This window comes from Aquila chrysaetos, chromosome 15 (assembly GCF_900496995.4).
Source record: "Aquila chrysaetos chrysaetos chromosome 15, bAquChr1.4, whole genome shotgun sequence".
NCBI lineage: Eukaryota > Metazoa > Chordata > Aves > Accipitriformes > Accipitridae > Aquila > Aquila chrysaetos.
This window is the reverse complement of record NC_044018.1, coordinates 16,667,944-16,691,493: the sequence shown is the minus strand read 5'-3', so window position 1 is coordinate 16,691,493 and position 23,550 is coordinate 16,667,944. Positions and strand designations below refer to the sequence as shown.

Below are 23,550 nucleotides of genomic sequence, written 5' to 3'. Positions count from 1 at the left end.
CCTCAGTTGCTCACTGCTGACTTTGTTCTCAGCTACCAGCAGCATTGCTTCTTCGTGCATGGGCTGATAGGGAAGGACTTCAAAGTGCTTGCGATTTAGTTTTGGTTTTGTATTGTTCATGGACTTCCTTTGTATCCTCTGGAACGCCTGCCTTTCTTCCTCTTCCTGCCCTCCCTCTCTCGTGCCTCCCAAGCAGAAGATGATACTGACTTAAGTAAATATTACGAATGTGAGGTTCATTCAAGCCAGGCTTCCCCTCCTACCATCCTCTTCCTTTGGACAGACTAGAATGCTTTAAGGACTCGAGGTGAGGTTTTGTGGTCTGGCTGAGCCCATTGAACAACTCGTTGTTGAGAAGAGCAGTCTGGTTCCCAGCCATGTGTTCCCACTGCTCCCCTCATACCAGCTCTGGTCTTCCACTGACCCATAACCTAGCAGGAAAAAAAGAGGAGGCTAGTTTTCTGCCAGTGGAACAAGCTGAACTGGCTCACCAAGGGGTTGGGGGAGCGTCAGAATTGGTGCAAAGGAGAGGGCAGGACCACGTTGTGGGGAGGGAGAAAGGGAGGGCAGGCTGACTTAGTGGCTGCTAGCTATGAGGTCAGCTCAGCCACAGATCTTGGTGTTGTCATGGCAGAAATGAGTGTGGTGGGGTGGAGAGTGGGAAGTTATGCAAACGACTCCCAGGAGTCTCGGTGTGGATTTTCTTGGGGGTTTGTGCATGAAAAAGGGGTGTAATTTTCCTATTAGTGCTTCCCAGGTGGCGTGCAGTCCTAGGGCAGAGGAGCAGCAGCCTTGCTCTCAGTCCTTCTCTATCTGCCAAAGAGCAGTTTCATGGAGCCTGTGTGTGCCAATGTGTGGTGGGAAGGGCCTCAGAGTGCTTAGTTTTGGACTGCTCTTTTCCAAGCGGTGAGGATCTGGGCTGTGAACTCTCACCCTTTGCTCCAGGGTAATTCGTCTCCAAGGTGGGGTTGTTAGCAGTGGGTGAGGTGTTTTGTTTTTTGGTTTGTGTTGGGTTTTTTTTTTTTTTTTTTTTTTTTTTTTAATGAGTTTCTCAGCTTTTCAGGTTAGGATTGAGCTGTTCTGCACGAGCAGGAGAGGTGGTGTCAGCTGTCCTTGTCCAAAAGGCCGAGAAGTATTTCTAGCTCTTGTTTAATGAGAAAATGAGCTGTATAATTTATGCATGATTTTTTTCTTTGTCCTTTAAAGGAACAGCATCCCAAATGTAACAGAACAGTCACTCATTTCTGCTGGAGAAAACAGAGTCCAGGTTCTGAAAAATGTGCCTTTCAATATTGTCCTTCCACACACACCCCAGATGGGCATGGACAAGAGAGGCCACCTTACAACCCCTGACACGACAGTCACCGTTTCAATTGCCACGATGCCCACCCATTCCATCAAAACGGAGACGCAGCCCCATGGCTTTGCAGTGGGCATCCCACCAAGTGTCTACCACCCCGAGCCCCCCGAGCGGGTGGTGGTCTTCGACAGGAACCTCAATCCCGACCAGTTCAGTTCCAACACCCAGCCTCAAAACTCCCAGAGGCGAACACCGGACTCCACCTTCTCAGAGACCTTCAAAGAGGGCGTGCAAGAGGTACCAAGAGAGGCAGTTGCTGTGTGCGTGTGTGCGTGTCTTGATCTGGATGGAGAGATCCAGTTCCATCTTTAATTGTTCTTGCTACTTGAGCCAGAAATCTGTCTGGTAATTTAGGAATAGAAGACTTTGTCAGAAAGGTGCATAAGTTTAACTTGGTAAATAAAACCTTCACAACATGAAATCATTATCAAAAGCAAATGACTAATCTTACTAGTGACAGAGCCTTTGACTTGCAGAGTGTGGAAATAGGTATCTCGATCCACAGCACCGGGCCAGGTTTTGCAAGAGTTCAGCACTCTGCGGTGCCTTTGCAGGTACTGAAGTGAAGTGACTATGTCTGTAAGCTTCCTTACTGCTGGTTTCTAGGTGTGGTGTGTGTGTCAGTAGAAAACAGTCGGTGTATTTAGGGGCCTTGAGTGAGAGTTAAACCTGGATAAAAATCCCTGTTTTTTGTTTTATGGTACCAACTGAAAACAACAGCGTAACCATGTTTTGATTTTTAAGCCAGAATTCAAGGAACTGTGTAGCTATGCCCTTTCTTGGAGATTTGGGAAAGCTTTAAAATGTTGCCCTAAGCTGACTCAGAAGACTTGTGAGATGTTTTGCTTAGTTGACACCCAAAAGTTTTGGATTAAAACCCTGCTCAAGTGTCCTGTTTGTACAGACCAAAAATCAGTTGTTATCTGATGATCAGTTTGCCTGCCAGAAGTTCTGTGGTAATGAGTATCTGTTTAATCTTGACTTTTCTTGTTGCTGCTGTGTTAATTGTTGTGTTGTTTTGTTTTGTGTCTACCCCAGGTTTTCTTTCCTACTGAACTGAATCTCCGAATGGCCAACATGAATTCAGAAGATTATGTTTTTGACAGCATTTCTGGGTAATGCTTAAGGCCCCTGTTGGCCCGTATCCTCCTGTTCTCTTACAGTTGTCCACGAGCAAGCAGTACAGCTCATGCCGTTCTGAAATGAGTCTGTCAGGCACTGGGGGGGCTGTGGATCTCAAAACCACAACAATGTCTGCTCATTTGAATTTCACAGTTGAAAATCCTACCTGTATGTTTGAGGAAAACAACCTGCAGGGTTGGAAATACCACCCGGTTTCAGTCGCTGTCCTTGTACCAACTCCCTGTCCCATGGGAAGATGCAGCGCTGTCTGTCAGCTCTGCAGTGGTCTTGGAGCTGGCTTCCAGCTGTGTCCCTCTCCCTGGCCTCCTTGCCTTGCCCTCTCCCTGCTGGAAATCTACAGCAGAAATAGGAAGCATGAAACTCATCTGAACTCTAAGGGAGGGGAATAAATTAGTTGTTTGGTTAGCTGCAGTTGACCAAGAGGGAAGAGGAGAAGACCATGGCCACTGAATGGCTTATTAGCTTGTGAATTTAATTTAATTGCTAATAGATACTTTTCTGTTCCATGAGAGCAGCTTGCTGCTCTCAGCCTGAATAGGGAGCTTCCAGTCTGGCCTGCTGATGTGTCTTGGGATGTAGTTTGCCAAGAACTTCTCTTAAATGTTCATTCATGAAGGAAATGGTTGAAAAAGGGGCTCATCCTGTTTTCCAACTTCCTTGCCTGTTGACGGCTTAGTGAGTCAACTAACGACTTTGGAATTTCTCCAAATTAAATGTGGAACGTTTAATCGGCTTTCCAGGAAAATGCCTTAGCAATCACTGCCCTCTTCGCTCTGTAGGAATAACTTTGAATACACTCTGGAAGCTTCCAAGTCCCTCCGACAGAAGCCTGGGGACAGCACGATGACTTACCTGAATAAAGGTCAATTTTACCCAATCACGCTGAAGGAAGTCAGCAGCAGTGAAGGAATCCATCACCCCATCAGTAAAGTCCGAGTGAGTGGGAGCTCTTGTGGTTTCTTGGGAAACAGGGTGTGTACAATGGTAGCCTCAAACTCTCGCGAAGTGCAGTAATCTAAACCCGAGCATCAGCACTAAGGCCAGCTTACCTGCTCTCTTACGTCAATGCTCGTTCCTTTGCTGTCCACCTACTTCCAGACCAGCCCATCCTGGCTCAGTCTGTTAAGAAGTGGTGTCAGCACTTGTGTAAAGGTGATGCAACACCTGGAATGAGATTCTTGAACTCCAGTTAGGAGAGCAGTTCTGCTCATCTCTGTTTATGACCCAGAAAGCGCTGCTGTCTGTCTTCCTGTTTGGCAGCAGTGTGCCAGGTATACTATTGTGTGTCAAGTTGGAAAGCCTAAAGCAGAAAACCTGATACCAACAAGAACTTCCAAAATAAATATAAATGTACTCTCTGGCCTTTTCTCTTTCACATGTTTGTGGTGGTGGGTTTGGGGGGGGGGGGGGGTTTGTTTTTTTTTTTTTTAAATATTACTCCCTCCCACTCTCCTTTCAGAGTGTCATCATGGTCGTGTTTGCTGAAGACAAAACAAGGGAAGATCAGCTCAGGCACTGGAAATACTGGCACTCAAGACAGCACACGGCCAAACAAAGATGCATTGACATAGGTAAGGAACACTGTCATTGCTGATGTCAAACTCCAAACCTAATTCCTTGGCAAGGTTTGGTTTTCTGCTAAAGCTTTGTTATTTTAAGGGACCTTTGGATCGCACTCTCTGCTATCCATAGCTTTGCTGAAAGCCCAGAGAGAGCTTTTGATTGCTTGGAGCTAATGCTGTAGTTTTTAGGACTCCTTGAAGAGACTGAATTTTGGAGGATTTTCGTTGGTGAGCAGGCCAAGTTCAGGGTTTTGCATTGGGAGAACTAACACGCCCCTCCAAACTACAGTTGCTCTGGCATATCCTGGTGCTTGTAGCTAAATCGCAGGTTATAGACTCTGTGGCTGTCCTAAATATTGTGTTTCTTCAAAGGACAAGATCCTTGTAGGAATACCTTGACACTAATGATCCTCCTTCCCACAGCTTCGCTCACAAGTGGTCTTTGGTACGCGTAAAAAAAGAAAACACTGCAAATTTCCATTTGCCTCCAGACAAGGCTGGGGCTGGCTGGCTTCCAGCCTTCTCTGGCTAAAGGCTGGGTTGTGCTCCTCGTCCCTTCCTTCTGTGAATAAAAGCAGGGATTAATCACTTGGCACTTAAAGCAGACGCGCATGCAAATCTTTGTTATTGAAGGAGTTTTACTGAGAGCTTATGCCCTTGCTGTACAGGGTAGAGTTTCCTGCACATAGCAGGTTATGGCACAGGACATGCGATGTTTGGGATGTCTGCCTTTCTCACTGGGGTTTCTAGTTTGGAATTTCTCCGGAGTCCCGTTTTCCTCCTTCCTCCTGTTTGTTGTTTTTTTTTCTGTATGAGAACCATTTCCAGCATTTTTAATGATCCACTCTTAAGCGCAGTTCAGCTTCCTTTGCCCCCAAGGGCTTGCTGAGGAGTTGTAGTTTCTAGCTGCTCTGTGTGATTAAGAACTCCAGATGGTATCTCCTCTTCCTCTCCCTCATGCATCCTTCTTTCTAACAGCTGACTATAAGGAAAGCTTCAACACCATCAGTAACATTGAGGAGATCGCGTACAATGCCATATCCTTCACCTGGGACATCAATGAGGAAGCAAAGGTATGTGGCCGTGATTATATTTCCTGCCCTTTTAGCAGATTCGGGGGCTGGGGGAGGGGAAGGGTGTGTGGCCTACCTGGTGATTAGCATGTAACAAGTTTGTTTACGCTCTTACATTAGGCAAAACCTTCTGGCTATTTCTTAAGAGGGTTTGCATGTGCAACTGCTTCAAGGTTCTTGGCAGAACTGCCTACCTGACAGACAAGTACTGACAAAAGGAAGCGCTGAGCGTTTCCAGAGCAGATGAAGTGGTGCGGGAGGTGTGATGGAGCGTAGCTGGGCTTGGCAGTGAGCACAGTCTCCTGGAGGATCCCCGCGTGAGGCGGGGGGCAGCTTCTGAGGGATTTAGGCTGTGGCAACGGGCTTGCCTTTAGCAGAAGAGGGAGTAGCTGCTGCCGTTGAGCTCCCGAAGCATGCGTTGCTGAAACCACGGATCCCAACACCCAGTGACCTATTTCAAGCTAGAGCAGCCTCCTGGTGAACTCTGGTTTGATCTTTTTTTCAGAGCTATGGGCACTGCGGTAGGCGCATAAGTGCGGGCAGCTTCCCTAGCTAGTAGCTGGGTGCAAGGACAGCAGGTCAGAGTGGAGTCACCTCAGTTCCAAAGGCATTTCCCACCGGCTTGTTGCTGGAGTCAAAGCGCAGGAGTTTTCTTTGGAGGGTTTCATTACTGCCTGGGTTTTTGTTAAAAATTGGGAACAGTCTCCTTCAATTTTTGGAGACCGGCTGTTCCCTTGCTAGTACATCATATGCTAGTCACCGGCATCATGGGGAAAACTACCGACGGCTGCAGAGTGCCGTGTCTAGGGAGAGCCTAGCTTGGGGGACAGAGGAGCAGAGAACGCACAGGTCCCTCTCTAGAGCTGTGTGTGCTACTACGCTCTGCAGGGAGGTACAGCCGGTGGTGTCACTGCACAGAGCTCGCTGTCACCATGAGCTTTGCCTTGTGCTGCACAAGGGCTGTGGAGAACAGACAGGGAGAGGTGGCGTGGGGGCTGCTGTTGTGTTTCAGCTCCGTGGGAGAAGTTTGGGATGCTTGGCAGGCAGCAACGAGGAGCTGTGTGTGCTGCTGCTGAAAGTGCTGCCTTGCAGCACGCATGGCATTACTTGTGAGGCTGGCGCTGGGTGCCAGGCTTCCCTGTTCACCAGATTTGACTGGATGGCAGGGAGGGCCTTACCTACTGGAGGATGCTAAAGGGCTGACATGATTTTTGAAGCATGAAGCACTTTGCTGTGTGAACAAACAGATGAAGCTTCAGAAGGGCTGTCAAAAGGAGGCAGTTAAGTATTCCTGAAATGTTATCCTGCTGCCATAGCCAGTCTAACATTCAAGGAACCTGGGTAATCAGTGTCTGCAAGGTACTCGAGGGCTTAGGATTTGCACGCAGGGATGGATCGTGCAGACAGAGCAATGATTTCAGGTCCCCAAGGAGTCAGAAGCACTTCACAGCTCTGCAGCTGCCGCTCTGCTGGCTGAGCCATCCTACAGCAGTAGGGACAGGCTGCTAACCCAGGAGCTGGGCTTAGAGCTGGTGCTGAGAACCTGTGCCTGCCCCAAGGAAAGCCATCCCGTCCCACCAGGTGACAGAGCCCAGCCCTACGAAGCAGGTGGTTATTGCCCAGGTACTCTACAGACCCCTTAATGAGTAGTTTCAGTCTATAGTGAAATTGCCAATAGCAGCTTGAAAAGGTCTAAGGACCCTCACGGTGATATTTCAGCTTGGGGCTGAACTTCACAGGATGAGGTGGTGTGGGGAAGTGTGAACCAGACTGGGTTTGTAGCTGCAGAGGCAAATTTGCTTCCAGATTCACAGTCTTAGTGTGTGAGATCCATATACTTTGAGGATGGGTTTGTATGAACCTGCAGAGGGTACTGTTGATACCAAGAGTGCAAGCCTTGGCTCCTGGGATCAGAATCATATTAAGACAAAAATACTCTGGACTTCAGTGTTCAAAGAACTGGCATTTTTAGCAAATGCTCTATGTGTTTAAGTGTCTGTTTAACGCCCCCCCCCCCCCCCCCCGCCCCGCAAGTGGATGCATTTTGTCAATGATTGGATTTCTCACCAGTAGAGCTGCAGGTCTTTCTCAACTCCTGTGATCTTATCAGGAGATGTCTGAGCCAATTTCAACAATTTTTATTGCGTGGTTCATTTACCTTGCATGCTCTCTCTCTCTCTCTCTCTCTTATTTTAATTTTCTTTCTTTTTGTCTTTTTTTTTTTCTCCCCAAACAATAGTCTTGAAGTATATGAAGAGAGCAGGGAATAAATAGAGCTGGGTCTCTGATGCTACAGAAAGTCCTCCACAGTGATAAATACAGTGTCTTATATTTAATAACAGCAGCAGTGTTGCATAGATGGTATGTTTAACCAGCCAGCAAGCCTTGATTATTAGAAATTTGCTTCCTGAGCCCTGGAGTTACCTGGACCAGAGCCAGGTGATTCTTCTGCGGTTGCTGCTTCTCCCATTTCCCTCTTGCTCTTGCTCCCAGTTTGCTGTGGGAATGATTTGATCCTGTGCAGTGGTGTCAAATGGGAGGTGATGAGGCTCTGCGTCTGGGGTTTTTGGTGTAATTAGTCATTTAGGCACCCAGGGCTCTGGGTGTGTGTTGGATTTAAGGGAGAAATAGCATATTATTACAAGAAGTTGCCCCTAGCAGCTCTGGGACCAGGTACTTGCTCTTCTCGTGCTAGCCCTCATTGTGGGGGTGTACAAGAATATTGGAACTCTGCTGCTTTGTCCGTGCAGGTGAGAGAGTGCTTTGCCAGTCCCCTTGGGGCACTTCAGGCATTTTGTAAAATACAGCTTTCTGGTGAAGAAACACTTGTTTCCAGGTGATACCAGTCCTGTGCTCACTCTGTAGCAAGGAAAACGTGTGGATTTTGCAGCTGCGGAGTTGGGGGATGGAAAGGATGTTTGAGATGCCCTCAGCAACCAGAAGAATTTCGCAGTTGTGTTGTGCTGAGGGCAACGCCGGGGCTTTGGACGCCGCACACAGCAGGCAGGTCTGGCTCTGCATGGGTGGAGTTGTCACACAGCTGGCTGCATTGGTGTGCTGTTTGTGAGCCCATGTGTGTAGAAACGAGGAGTATTTCATACATGACAGACACTTGCCACTCTGGGACCAGACAGTGTCCGTGGGTTTCAGAGCAAATGCTATGTACTTCTTTCTGGCAGCTCCTCTCTGCCCTCTTCTGTTGCTTTGGGACATCACAGGAGCTGCTAGAAGTGGCCACTTTATGGAATAGAGGTGGGTTAAGTATTCCCTGAGCGTGTTCGAGCTGGAAAAGGATCCAGGATCCAAAGCCTCCTTGCTCTGAGACAGTGAAGTGAGTCGAGGATGGGGAGGAAAAGACAGACTGCCCCAAAGTGGTGCTCCTGAGACTGGAAGTAAAGCAAGGACAGGGTAGAAAGATTGACAGGAGGCACTCCAGAGTGGGGGAGTGGTGATTCTGGGGGGCTTCTAGGTGTGTCCGTGTTAGCAGTGGGGTCTGATCCCACCACCTGACAGATCAGGGTAGGGGAAGAACTGGATGAGGAGGTAATCGTGCTTTGTGAGGAGAAAGGGGGAGATGGTGAGCTGGGAAATTAGTTGATAAACTAGTGAGTTGTTGAATTGGATATTTAGGAAAGCCAGCACAGCTACTCAGTCAGGAGCCATCCTGGTTGTGGAAGCATCGTCTGATGAGTCTGAGAAAGATATGTAGCTGATACACTCACTTGCACTCAACAGGTAATGCTGGAGTTACCCTGAGGCTTGTGGAGACTTCATTCCCACTCTGTCCTGGATGTCTGCCGTGTTGGGCAGACAGTTGAGGAGGGGTTCTTCTCCTGCGAACAACTTTTAGATGTCTGAACGCAAGCTCGTCATCTTTCACTTCTATGACTTCATTAGGGACAGGGTGTCTAGAGCTGGAGGAGCTTTCTCTGGAGGTGCCTGTCCCTCCTCATTGACTGAGCAGGCTTGGCCATCTTTAAAATCGGGGGATTTTAAAGGTAGGGAAGAGGAATCCTGTCCTTGCAGCCCTTTTTTTGCCTCCTCCATAAGTCAGCTGGGAGAAGTGTTTGTAGTTTCAGGTCATGAGTTTTGAGGCTGGGAACCATCTCTTCCCAGGTCTGTACAGCATGACCGGTACCCATTAGAGGTCTTTTAATGAAAATTGCCACTACGTGCATGGTTAAATGCGCGTTTTTTTCGAGTGTTTCCTGCTACTCTTCATATTGTTGGCCATTGTCCTGTTACCTCTGTTGTGTTACCCGTTAGGCTGTGAAGAAAATTCTCTATCCCTTAACTTTGGCCTGGGGACATGGCCTGCTCTCAGGTCAGTGGCAGTTGAACAATCTGGACGGATCGGTTTCCCCAGGGTTAAGTGGCTTTGCTGGATCCCGCTTTGCTCAAATCCTGTCTGAGCTCCTGCCCGGTGGAGCGGGAGTGCTGGGGCCTCGTGTCTGAGCAGGGTGAATTGTTGTCTGCGTGGTGATGACAAGAGCCTCTTTGACCGTTTTTGTAGTCCTAACAGCGCAAGGACCCTGCTGTTGTGCTGGGGCACCCCTTCCATGCTTGCCAACAGCTCCGTTCTGAAACGTAGCGTTGCTTCCAGCAGCTCCCAGAGAAGGGCCCCCATGGAGGTCTTCTGTCTGGGTTGCTTTAGGCAGGATGGTGAGACTGGAGCCAAAAATGATGTCACCACACATTAAGGGCTCTATTGTCCTTCCACTCCTTCCCTCCAAAATAAAAAAAAAAGGCATTGTAAACCAGATGCTCTCTGTGAAAAGACCCTTTCTGCTAAAAAGGGTTACATGGTGAGGGTGTAACAGGGGCATTTAGAGCTGGAGAATATTGTGATAGAGCTTTTTGCTGTCTTTCCACCAAAGGGAAGGTGCTGTGGTATCTCTTAGTGACACCCTCAATGACAGAGCAATTAATGTTTTTTTTTCCTGTGGGTTTTTTTTTTTGTGTGTGTGTGTTTTTGTTCTGGTTTGGTTTTTTGTTTGTTCGGGTTTTTTCCAAGAAAAGTGTAATGGTCCTGTATTAAAATAATTTCAGGCTAATTTGGATTGCCCTTTTGAAATAGCAGATTGGGCAACGAGGGTGGTCTTCTGGCAGATCCTCATGTGTGCTGACTGCAGTTCTTGGGCAGGGTTTTTTGTTCAGATGAGCTCAATTTTTGGAGAGGGTGGATCTCTTGCTACAACTTGAAGTAAGACTGGGGTGTACACCACTGATTTAAGAGTTTATTCTAGCATAAGCCTCCCTTGGTGTTCACTGTAGGAAGAATTTCAACTTTTTTGATTGATGAATATTGCACGCATTTATATGGATGCCATTGTAATGAAACAGCAGTCATATGCCTCATTAAAGAAGGTGTTGCCACCTTCAGCAGCATTGAGGAGGTACAGGTTTGGCCAGTTGGAAATGAAACTATGAAATGTGATGAGTCAAACATACTTAAAGGAAAGAGATTGGTTTGAAGCCAAGGCTGCAGACCACAAGTACTTTGAGGCACGAGTACATACAGCCTTTGGAGCAGTGACATAGGAAAGTCATAGCAAGTATTGCTTACCTGCCTCTTAATGCAGACCTCTCCCTACTCTGTTCTGGGTTTTCTTAAAAACAAGCATGTGTTGCCCTTGATTTTAAATGTTGCAAATTAGAAGCAGGTTTTCAACTCACAGTTTTTTCTTCAGAACTTGGTGTCCCAATCTCCACCATCTGTCTGCTCTTCCAACCAACTACAGTGCTCACAACGTGTTTCCTAAAGCTGGAAGAAACATCTTCCTGAAGTTAGCTCTTCTATAGAGAAAACTAGGTGGTGACTTTTTTCCTTTTCTCCATTCCTTTCATATCTGATGGCAAAACTTCCTTTTCAGCCATTTTTGTGCCTTTGTAGACATAATTCTTTCAGTTTTGTGTTGGGGTTTCTTTTTTGTTGTTTTCTTCTTTTTTGTTTTTGTTTTTTTTGTTGAGGTTATTTGGTGGGTGGGTTGGGTTTTTTTGTTTGTTTGGGGTTTTTTTTTGGTAGTGTGGTGGTTTTCTTGTTTGGTTGTGTTTGTTTTAACATAAATTGGCAAATTTTTTTGCCAAACTGCTGCTTTTACGTTCTTTGCAACCAACACAGCAAAAGCTGACACCTGGCCCCACGCCTTTATCTTATCAGAGTGTGGGGTGGGAAGAAGCACTGGTAAGACTGGGAACCTCTATCCCTGGGTTTCCCACGTATTGCGAGCAGAGACATTCCTGTATTTCCTTGCCTCAGAACAGGTTGGAATAACAATCAGCATTGCTCTTTGTGAGCAGGAATACGTATTTTCCTTTCATTACCATTCATTTTTGTTTTGTTGATGGAGTGAACTTGCTAGGAGGATGTTCTTTTTTCCGGGGCTGGGTCGTGTTTCCCACTCGGCATTCCTTGGCGTGGTGTGGGACCTGCGATGTGTTTTGTGTCAGTCACCCACATTGGGCCTGGTAGGTCTGAATGCAAACTAACTTCCCCGGGCTGTGAGCAGGATGGTGCTGGGTCTGGCTGAGCGGCGCTGGAACGGATGCGGCCCTATCGCACATCTGCCAGACAAGCCTTATTTGGAGCATCCGATCCCAAAGGCAGGAGGTGGCTGGGGAGCCCACAGGTGTGTGAATTGCCCAATTTTTTTATCTCTCTTTCCTGGCTCGCCTCCTGCTGATGCAAAACCTGTGGTGCATGTGGGAGGTGAAGAAATGAATGTGAGAGCAGTAAGATTAGCCACCTCTCAGGTGATCTCTACCAAGCGTTTTTTTTTTTCTTCTTCTTCTTCTACAGACAGAACCGTCTTCCCAGTGCTGCTTTCTTAGGACGTGCCTTTGCGGATGTGTGCAGGCAGACCTGTGCTTGCCCTGCCTGCGCTGCAAGCTGCCTGGCCGTGACCCAGCACGAATCCTGGAAGCCGTGTAGCTATGTTAGCACAGCGCGGTGCCCAGGCTGACAGCTCTGCCTCTTGGAAGAGCTTGGAGCTGCGCTGATGTAATTAATAAGGCTTTTGGGCTGGAGGTCGTTTGCATCCAGCCAGCTCACAGCACGGATGAAGCACGTTAAGGCCTATCTTGTACGCATCCGTGTGGCCAAGTCTTTAGAAAAGACCCTTTATTTTTCCCTTTCATGTTTATATTTGTCCAAGCCTTTAGAGAAACCACATGCATTCAGCCATCAGCATTTAAATAACAACCTTTGAGCTTCTGGGTAATTTTTCTTTAGTGGAGGGCTGATAAATGACTTGTTTGTGGAATTCGGGCTTAGGGCTGCTCCTTCAGCTAGCCAGCAAGGAGTGCTGTGACCACATGGCTGCATACCCAGAACTGGACGTGCATTCGTGGGAGACCACGCAACCTGATGGCTGCTGGGCTTTGCATTGAGATTCCCAGAATTCCTGCTGGCAGCCGGGGTGGGGTGCGGCTGTGTCCTGACGTTGGCCGTAGCTGTGTAGCTTCCCGCTCCCTAGCGTTGGAGGGTACACGTCTTGGTTCTCCAAGGGAGTCTGTGCGGGCGGAGGAGGAGGGAGTTCGTTCGTGTCCTCCGGTCCATACCCAAGTTCTCTTACTTAGGTCTGATGGATCCTTTACCTTATTTGTTCCTCTGGTTTTTGATCTGCTGTTGTAGCCTCAAAGGCTCCTCTTCATGTGAGTTTAGTTGAGGGTTTCTATGACCCTTTGTCCTGCAAAAAAGTGAAAATAACAGGTAGATCAAGTCAACTGTGCAGTGACTGCTGCCCTCCCCAGCCAGAGACCACAGGAATGGCCTTGCTGCTCTGAAGGAAGGCAAAGTGAGACACAGCGTAGGTAGGTCCGGTGGGTCCCATTGTGCAAGGGCTGCGCATGGCCTTAGGCTGATCTGCAAGTAGGATGTGTGGTGATCAGTGTACGGGCGAGACACTGTGCCTTTGTGTTGGGGAGGTGGTCCTAGGACACACTGGAATCCCTTTGCCTACTGTGTCTTGGGCAGAACATTGAATTTATTTAGCCAAGGTCAAGAAAAACTGTGTCCAACTGCATTCCCTGGAAAGAAGCTCATTGCAGTTTAACCTGTGTTGGAGGCTCCAAACTCTGTATTCTGTACAAACACAGTAATCCAAAATCAAAAGCATCCTGACAATTTTAAGTTGAATGTAACATTAAAATGAGAGGCTTTTGCCTACTAGTGCTAGAAAAAAGCTAAAGTTTTTATCTGAATTCTCAATAGAGAAGGAAATACCCAATGGACTTGGATTACTGAGTAATGTCTTTGTCCTCTGGGTACAAAAATATAATGGAGCATAAATATGAGGAGGTGAATTCAGTTTACTTGTCTTCTATTGAAATGAAAGCCATGTGGAGCAAGGTGATCAGACCGGAATAGTCCCAAGTCTGTCTGTGTAGGGTCTTGTCCAGAAGGACGTACAAGACTTTGCGCGATGGGGAGATCTGTTACGCGGCCATTACAGTCTTAACCATGCTTGTGTTTGCTGGGGACTGGCCAGGGCTTACAGTGTGCTAATACCCATCCGAGTTGCTTGACATTACCTATGGCCACCCCAGACGTTGTTGATGTGTACCTACGTATCATTCCTTTTCAACTTTGCTTTGCAGTGAGTCAGAAGAGGCTTTACAAGGTGACATTTCATCCAAAGCTGCTGCATATGTAGCCTTTGGACTAATCAAAATTGCTGGTGCTTTTTGTGTGACAAAAGAGCACAGCGTCCAAGATAAACTGAGGAGAAGAGATCTGGGTATGCAAGCCTTCATTTAAAATAGGCATCTTTCATCTCGCTGACAGCGAGGTTCCTGCAGCACTTTGATTGCCCTTTAATTATGCCTATTTTTCCTGGTTTGTTTGAAAGGCAGATCTTGTTAGAAAAAGGTGCTGTGTGGAAAGAACTTGGCTGTCTCTGCTGCCCTTCCTTGAGGGCACACAGCAGAGCTGCTGGATTAATTTTTTTTTTCCTGCATTATTAAAAGGGAAGATTGTTTCTTGTAGATTTGAACGCAGGCATGGTGTGTTTCTCCCAAGTTAGGCAAGGAGGGATGCGAGTGGTCGGGTGGTTAAAGCAGATCGGCAAGTCATGAGGTCTGGCTTCCTCCCACATTGACTTCCACCATGATCCTGGAGGAGGTGCTTTAATCCTTCTGCCTTCAGTCTTCCATTGTGTGCGGCTGGGCTGCTGCTCGTCTGCCCCAAAAGCTGCAGAAAACCCAACGTGGTGTTGGGTGGAGGAGGTCCTGTAGTGTGTTGGGTTGAATGTCAGATGTGGGGGGTTAGCAGCTCATACCAGCTCACAGGTTTCATGCTGTTTGGTGTTTTATCTGAAACCCTGCCATTGCAGAGCCATTTGTCTCAAGGATAATCTCTGCTTTCATTAATAATAATAATAAAAAAAAGGCATGAAAAAAATCAATGAAAAGGAAAATAAAGCCTGGCTTTGGCTGGAGAGAAAAGCCTGGAAATACGATTCAAATATAGACTAAAGGCTTAACTGCCAAGCAAGTGAAATAACTCGAGAACAGGTTTCTAATCCTTTTAGAAATCTCAGTTTTAAAGAAAATCTGTGTAACTTTTGAGGGCTTGACTCATGTTTGTAAGTGCTCGGGCTTGACGGTGCTCTATTTTTAAGTGCTGTCTTTATGTTGAATCTTGGGAGGAGAGATGAAAATGTTTTTTTTAAAAGTAACAACAAATCTTAATATAGCTGAGAATGCGGAACTGCCCTTAGAAAAATAGGTTGGACACATGAAAAGGAATCTTGCTCAGCAGGCTGAAGATGCAGAGCAACTTCTGCGGTTACGTTTTTCTTTCTTCTGGCAATTTTGGGGTGGGGATGTAGCTGGCGCAGTCACTTGGCCTTATGTTTCTTTTCGAACACAAGTCAAATCTTCCTGAACAAAAAGCACCTGGCTTGAAACTGTTTTATCCCAAACTAGAAGAGCTGTTCGCTAAACTCTGTTTTTTGTGGAACTTGAGGCAACCTGAAGTTGCTCAAAAATAGGAGTTACAGGATGGGTAGGGAGAAGTAGATGATCCTTTTGAACTCAAATGGCTTTGTACGAACAGAAGACAGGCTGGCTTTCTGTTGCTTCAGAGAGGTGATGAGGTTTTAGTTGTCATCTCCTGCCCAGAGTCCCGAAGACTTAAATGGGACGAAAATGAAGTCAGCTGCTTAAAGCCAAAGCTAATCAAATGAGGAGACTCTAAAGTAGGAGCACCATCTTTGTCATCTGACAGGCAGTTCCAAATTCCCATGGGATACCCATGCAGCTCTGCTGCCGTAGCGTGCACCTCTTGTGCTGAGACCAATGCTTCTACTTTCAGCCAACGTGGCTGGTAAGCCATGAAAACTGAAAACGTAGACCTGAATTATCCGGTATAAAAGTGACACCACTTGCTAGAGAACTGGTGGCCGATGCTGCACATTCACACCGCTGGACACCAGCAGAGTCAAACTCAAACAAGGGATTTCATAGAAATTTTGAGGCAGGTGGACCTGCTGGCATGGGTGCTTGGGTACGTTTTCTTGAAGAATGCAGTCATTTCTTCATACAGACGTGAGAGTTGTGTGTGAATGTTCCGTATGGGTAAATAAATATAAAATTAAAATTTAAAATGTAAAAATATGCAAACACCAGAGCTAAGGCTCTTTTTTAAAAAACAAAACTCCTGCTCAGGGAACACGATTATTCAGGCTGTGCATACATCTGATTACCTAGCTCTGAAGTGGGTGAAAGCAGCTCTTCAAACTCCTTGAAGCTTTCCCCCGGGGTGTGCCAGTGCTGCAAGCAAAATGCCCTTGTAAAGCTGAAGGTAGCAAAAAGGGAAGGGGGTGGATAAAAGCTGACAAAGCCATCATTTGGGTTAGTCTGAGGAAGGCTGAGAAGAGGTTATTTTAAAATGATTTTCCTGGCTGCAATTTGGGATGTATTTAACGTTTCAAAAAAAGCTGTCTCGGAACAGCGCGGGGTTTGGGATGCTGAGACGCAGGCTGGAAGGCGAGCGGGCGCCGAGCGCTGGCTCACCGTCGGTGCCGCTGTCCCCGCGCGTTGTCCTGGCTGGGGCGGCCGCAGAACAAGCGGCGCGGCTTGGGGGGGCTGGGGCTCTGCCAGCTTGCCATGCTGGTGCGAGGTAGATGTTTCGCACATCTCGGCGTCCCTTTGCACAAGCGGGACTCGGCGGTGGCGTTGCCAGCTCTGTGGGATGGTGTGCGCGCAGGGCAAGGGGTAGGGGCTGCTCGCTGAGCTGGTGTGCCAGCAGCTGCCTCTCCGCTCTGGGGCAGCCGGTGCTCGCAGGAGCCGCAAGAAGTTGCGTGTGAATCGCGAATATTCAGACAAGTTATTACGAGAGAAGACCCTTATCTATCCTATTTCACCCCCGCCATGGCTTTTTATACTACTGTGTTATATATGGGGGGAAAAAAAAAGCTTATATCCTTAATCTGGTGATAGTTATTACATTTACATTTCCCCTCTTTTGTTAAATCTAGAAAAGTACCTTGCAGAACCTGTACGAAGAAGCCCACGATAAGCACTTTGCAAAACCACAAATCTAACCCAAACCCTTAAGCTTTTCAAAACCTACCTTGAGACTTTGCAACACCGGGACAGCTCCGGGAGGTGGCACTAACTCACTGCAGAGACTGTCAAATGTGTGCTTCGTGGTAGTAGTGCGATAAGTAAGTGATCAGGTAGTGGGATAGTGCTCCTGCAAAATCTCTGGCAAGGTGCTTCTGGCTCCCAAGGCTTTGATTATTTTTTAAAGCAGTGGGTTCCCAGCCTTTATTCTTGAGGCAGAGAGGAGAGGAGCCATTGCAGGTCTTGGTAGGCCGTAAATTCCCGGTAATTAATCATTGCAGCTTCTTCTCAGACATGCCAATAATGAGGATTGTGCCTGGAGAAGAGCCTAGCACACAGCAAGCCCATGTTTTGGATACAAAGTACTCTGGTCTATTTGTTCATATCCGCACAAGGATATTTCTTCCTTCTGTTAAGCAGCATTGGACCTTTTCTCTGGTTGTGGGGGTTTTTTTCTTGGTTTGGGGGTTTTTTTAGGCAATTATGAAAATGAAGTTAGATATGTTCAAAATCACTCAATTCATTTTTCCCATAATGCAATTTTTTTATTAGAATAATGAAAATTTTACTCTTTCCCTCTCGATCGGAACACTAACAGGGTGTTGTAGGTCTTACTGGGGAATATTCAAAACAGTGTTCATCTTTTTAAGTGTAAAGCCCAGAAACTCTTTCACTGAAATAATGGCATTATTCCTGTGTTTAAAGATAACGTGTTGCGTAATATTTTTAAAAAGCTTTTAATATCATTTACAAAAAAACAACAAAAAAACCCCAGGTAGTTTCAAGCATAAGCTGTGCTCGCAGCAGCTTACGTAAAACTCACAGAAAGTTTTGTTTTAACTTGCCCAAAAGTAATATAAATTTTTTGAAGCATGGTTGTGTTCTTACCAAGATGGTAAATCACTGGGCAGTGAGGACTGAGTGTAGGAGGATTTGTGTTGCTAAAAGTTGGATGGCAACATTTGAGGTCTCTTGGGTGGAAATATCTGGGAAAGGTGGGTGGAGTCTTCATAAAGTTTGCAGAGTTTGTTGAAATTCGTTCTGGACAAAGTGGCTTCGTCCCCTTTAATGGTTTATATAGGGAATTAAGAATGTTGTACCGTTTCTTGGGGATTTTACCTTATGTCTCAGAAGAAAGACGGTCCTGCTTGTAGTGGCAAGGACCAGCATTTAGATCTCGGCACTCACTGAGCAGTCCCTTGCTCAGCGGCCAGCCAGGAGTCTGTGTGTCACTACTGATGGATGCTGCTTTCCTCTTCTGCAGGTTTTCATTTCTGTGAATTGCCTCAGCACGGATTTCTCCTCTCAGAAGGGAGTTAAAGGCCTGCCTCTGAATCTTCAGATTGACACCTACAGCTACAATAACAGGAGTAACAAACCTGTCCACAGAGCCTATTGCCAAATTAAAGTCTTCTGTGACAAGGTAAGGTTGGGTCAATGTGCCAGTGACCCTTTGGGAGAGGCTGTTCCACAGCTTAGCAGCTCCCCCCCCACCCCAATTCTGCCTCTTGCTATTTTGGCTTACTGAAAACTCCTGTCCATGTTCAGCCTTTGCAAGGAAAAAATTTCAACCCCTTCTACTTGGCTCATAGATGTTATGATGACCTCAGATAAACTTGCTGCTCTCAAAATGCCGGAGCGCTGGGAAGTGTTCCTGAGCATTGACTTTGGAGAAAGGTCAGTCAGTGGCAGAAGTCTGACTGTCGGTACTCCAGACACTGGAAAGTCCTACAGAGTGCCTTCAGTAGGAGACATCATTGCAATTGATTGGAGCAAGAGAAGGCTTGTCTTTTTGCCCAAGCTATGTTGTGCTGGTCCTTTTAAATTTTTTCATGCGTTCTTACTGCATTTGTTATAAAACAAAAAAAAAACAAAAAAAACCCCAAACCCCAACCCAATCACTTGCACATCTCATGAACAGAAAATGTTGCTGTTTTCATTGTACTGCTGTGAGATACAGCAGTATAATGAAGCCCATTTACAAGCTGGGTGGGTGCTGTAATTTGACTGCTCTGCCTAATGCATTTAGCACACAGAGAATTAACACCTTTCCCAAAGCCACTGTTCACCAGAAGCTGTGAAGAAAACATAGCAGGAGCTGAGCTGAAAGCAGTTGTAAAAGCTTAACTGAGTTTGCAAAGAAAAGACATTTCCCAATCTTTGTAACTTGTTCCTGCCTGAACAGTCTTTTGAAAGACCCGAGCAAGTCATGTGCAATGTTGCTATTTCCAGGGTGACCGAGATCTTTCTAGGCTGGGATAAATGCTGCCTGGACTTCCCCAGTCCTTCTTTTGATTGCTGTGAACCACACCAACTTCCTATTTTGCTAGCATCCTATTTGATTAGGGCCTCTCATTCTTTGCACCTGGACTCCATCTTCATAGCATGGATGCTTTGCAAGTGATATCTCAGAAACCTCTCTGTGCAGCTGCAGGTCTGAGAGAGGCTCGTGACCCTCACCTGCTAGCTTTGTACCAGTTAGATACTGTGTGGTCTTGCCTTGTTGTCATCACCCAGGACACTGCTGCAAAGTTTAATCTGTGCCATTGCTCTGCCTCCACTGACCTCCCAAAATATATGGAGCCCTTTACAGTCTGCCTCTGCTGTAGCATTCCATTGACCCATCCTGCTACATTTTATTGTCCATCTATATGCTTTTAAATAGGCCCCTCTGCTTTCCTGCATGGTTGGGAGAAGCTGCCTGTAGCTGCCTGCCAGTGTAAAGCTACTTAGTCATCTTCCTTCAAGTGCCTCCTGAGATGGCTCCTGTTGTGATGATTGCTGCAAAGAATTTACCAGGGAATTAACAAATGCACTCCAGAGCTATCTTAAAGGCTTGCCAGTAAGCCTAAGAGGCTTGGGTCTCATGGGCTTTCTTCAGGTCTTTCTTTTTTCTTTTCTTTTCCTTTTCCTCCTCTAAAATGAGACTGAGGCAAGTGTGTCATCTAAAGCTCTTTCATTATCTGGAAGTCTTGTATGTTCTCGACCTGTATTCTCTACAATACCAGTGAGTATAGACTTGCTGCAGGGAAGGGGGGCATCTCTTACTCATAAGTTGTCCAGTCAATTACTGATACTGTGCTAAAATTACTGACAGGCTTTTGCCACTGCTAATAAGACAAATTGGTTAATAAAAGGGCAGTCAGTACATAGCTTGAAGGAAACCATTTGAGTCTATACCATAAATTTCAGCAAATCTATCGGTGCAGTAATGCTAGCGTATCTTTTATTTTCCTTTGGGATTTTGACCTTTCCTCCTGCTTTATTCCTCCAGATACTTTGCAAATTGGAGCTAAATTAAAAGGGGAGGGAGGGAAGGAGAAAAGATTACTTTTCTGTACTTAATCTGACTGTTGCTCGTTCTGTGAACATGCGGCCAATGTGAGGTTGGTGCCTGATGATTCTGCATTTTACATTTATAGAAATGGTGTTGAAGTTTGCTGCCTTTCAGATCTGGGCTGGGTCCGGCAATGAGAGCTGGGGACGGAGGCTGACAAGCTGAATACTGTTTGTCACCGCATTGAATCAAACTGTGTCTTCAAACACTTGTTTGAGGCACTGGGCAAGTGCTCCTGTGAGCAGATCTGTGTCCTTACAGCTGCAGGTACTCCTCACTCATAGACCCCAACGCTGGCTACCTTCTCCAGGCTTCTGTAAGAGCATTGGCATTTCAGAAGGAGCACCCATTTTCTGCCCTGCTTTGAATCTTAGGTAATCAGTCAGCTGGTCTTTAATGTTTACAGGACCATTGTTACTATAGTATCCACACGTATTGCAGTACTTAATGTGTTTGTCCTCATGTGGCCACTCTTACCTGTAGAAGTGCTGTTATCCATGTTTTCTCTGTGGAGGGCCAAGTCTACTGTGGAGGTCTGATGCTGTGGCCACCTAGCAGGGACAGCTCTGCATAGGTCCCCTCCATTCCTTTGTCCGTTAAGGCTGTGCTTGCATTGCACACCTGAACTGACTTTGAACCCAGACACTGGCATGGCAGTCCTCTGCTGTCTCTTTTTTGTGTGTACAAATCGATAGATATCCTACGGAAGGTCAAATAGTTTAGTTAATGTTGTGTGGTGGCCTTTGCAGGGGAAAGGAGTGAAAGAGGAGGGTTCCCATGCTTGGGGTGGAAGGGAAAGCTGCTGATACTTGTTTCTAGTTTTTGGCTGCTGCCTCTGAGACCAAGTTTCTTCATGTGTTTCTGTCTTCCCCTTCGCGCTCTCTCTGTGGAAAAGGGAGTTCACAGATGCACAGGATGTTTGGTTTTCATCTAATACTATGCGGTTTCAAGACCTCAGTAAAGCAGAATGGGCTTAATGGTGTAATCCTGTGGCATGTTACAGCACAAGCTTCATTCAGGCTTGGCCCAGCAATATTTGGGCTGTGTGGGGGTGACCTGTCCCAGAGGAAGAAGACCTTCTCTTCTGTAAATGGCACCTCAGCTAAGCATCCACATGGGGAAGACTAACTACAAGACTTCACAGGCTATAGCTAGTGTTGTCGTCTGGGACCTGCTGTTATTCTTGTAGTGATGGGCACTGCAGTGGGAAGGTTTTTATGGGGTGGTAGGAGCAGGCGGGTTAGATCCTGCTGGAAGGAGAGAGGTGGTGCAAGGCAGCTGGAGGCAGCATTGTCGTGGATGGGCAGCAACACCGAGACTGTTACTTCTGTTGCATGATCAGAGGATGGTTTGGGTGGGAAGGGACCTTTAAAGATCATCTAGTTCCAAGCCCCCTGCCATGGGCAGGGACACCTTCCACTAGCCCAGGTTGCTCAAAGCCCCATCCAACCTGGCCCTGAACACTTCCAGGGATGGGGCATCCACAACTTCTCTGGGCAACCTGTTCCCATGTTTCGCCACCCTCATCATAAAAAATTTTCTGCCTTATGTCCAGCCAAAACCTACCTTCTTTCAGTTTAAAATAGTTGCCCCTTGTCCTGTCACTACAGGCGCTGGTAAAAAGTCTTTCTCCATCTTTCTTGTAAGCCCCCTTTAAGTACTGAAAGGATGCAATAAGGTCTCCCCAGAGGCTTCTCTTCTCCAGGCTGAACAACCCCAACTCTCAGCGTGTCCTCATAGGAGAGGTGTTCCATCCCTCTGATCATTTTTTTGTCCTCCTCTGGACTTGCTCCAACAGGTCCATGTCCTTCTTATGTTGGAGGGCCCAGAGCTGAATGCAGTACTGCAGGTGGGGTCTCATGAGACTGGAGTAGAGGGGGAGAATCACCTCCCTTGACCTGCTGGCCATGCTTCTTTTGATGCAGCCCAGAATGTGATTGGCTTTCTGGGCTGCAGGGGCACACTGCCAGGTCGTGTCCAATTTTTTGTCCACCAGTATCCCCTCGCAGCTCAGTTGCTGGGGCCACAGGGTAGAGGAAGACCTCGAATGGCTCGTGGACTGTGTGCCAGAGCTGCATCCAGCATGAGAGGGTGTGCAGAGAGGGGACGAGGAGCAGCCCTCCGTCTTTGGAGCACATCCAACTGATGCAGCCTGCACACGGAAGCAGGGAGTCCCGTGGCATCATGAAGTGTCCAGATCCCGGTGTGTCATGACTTGATGTCGCATCCTCTCCCTGCATCTCTGTTGCTTATCAAATACATCACACCTCTCTGTGGGAGGGAGGGATGACAGCTCTCCCCAAAATGCTGCTTCCCTTTCTCAGCCCAAGAATCCGTTACACAACTGGAGACTTTGAGGGAAAGAACAACGAAAAAACCCCAACCCTGCAGCCTTTAACACAGAGATGAGAGTGTGAAATCCTGCTTTTCAGACTGTAGGCTGTTCTCTAGGGGATGAAGTTTGGAAAACCTCTTTGGTACAAGCTTATTTATTTCATAATTGCAGAATACAGGATTCCCAGTGTTTTTTCTTCGAAAGTGTCTGGTCCTGGCTGTCGCTGAGCTCCACTGGCAAGGCAGAAAAGCCTGCTATCAAGACATGGCTTGCTTTTTTTTTGTGGGATTTGAGATGTTTTTACCTGGGCCCCTGTAGCCTGGAACAAGCTGACTTTCAAGCAGAACTCTGTAGGTATGGGAGAGCAGAGGTTTTCTCAAAATGTGTGCTCTTGAATGGATTGGCACTTTCTCCACGAGGAAGCAGGTACTGTTCTCTGTAGCACAGTGTTTGAGTAGCAGAACTTTATTATTTCCATGTGAAAGGTAGAAGACAGGGCTGGAGCCAAATCTGATCTTTCTGCTGTCAAGCTGAAATGTTGCGACTATTCTGGTAAGGGAAGTCACAGAGGAATGCAGGTCCAGCTGTGCTGAGGTTTAGGTGGGATGTCTTCACTGTAGTGGACTGTATCAGCTTTACAGGGTCAACCAAAGCTGGCAATGTCTGTGTCTTTATTAGTAATTTCTTCTCTTTTTAACAGCAGCTGCCTGAAGCTGCTTGTGTCACTGCTGTTAGGTGAGAGAAAAGGTGATATATGTTAATGCACATCAAATAGCTAGGCTAGCTTTCCTTTTTATTGCTAGTGCAGATGTGCCCGCTGCTACCTAGCAGGCGTAGGCATCCTGTCACCTATAGGGTATTGATTTACTGTGAGGTTGGGAGTGCTGTTCCGCTTTTTCCATGCTGTGGGTTAGGCACCATTTCCCACCCCATCGCCACATGCTTTTTGACATCGTTTGCCATAACTAATCCAGTCTTCCTCTAGCACCCTGCAAGGATGTGGGTGTGCTTTGGCAGCTTTGCAGGGGTGGCAGTGAGAAATAATGGCTTCCTGTGGCCAGATAACTGTTACCTTTTACCCTGCTTTGCAGGAAGGTGTTGGGAGACTGGTAGAACTTGTGTATACCAGTTGGGGCAGTGATGTGGTGGTAGCACCGGGATTGAGTGTTGGG

General features: G+C 46.9%; 1 protein-coding gene across 3 annotated transcripts in view; it reads left to right on the top strand.

The window, feature by feature from the left end:
• GRHL1 (grainyhead like transcription factor 1) overlaps positions 1-23,550 on the top strand; it is a 44,088-nt gene that overhangs the window by 7,551 nt on the left and 12,987 nt on the right. For all 3 annotated transcript variants that reach the window (XM_030037915.2, XM_030037914.1, XM_030037916.2), the window contains exons 4-9: positions 1,207-1,597; positions 2,399-2,475; positions 3,283-3,439; positions 3,963-4,074; positions 5,044-5,138; positions 17,971-18,129. In XM_030037915.2, the coding sequence (XP_029893775.1) occupies positions 1,207-1,597; positions 2,399-2,475; positions 3,283-3,439; positions 3,963-4,074; positions 5,044-5,138; positions 17,971-18,129 (991 nt within the window). The remainder of the gene's footprint in view (positions 1-1,206; positions 1,598-2,398; positions 2,476-3,282; positions 3,440-3,962; positions 4,075-5,043; positions 5,139-17,970; positions 18,130-23,550) is intronic.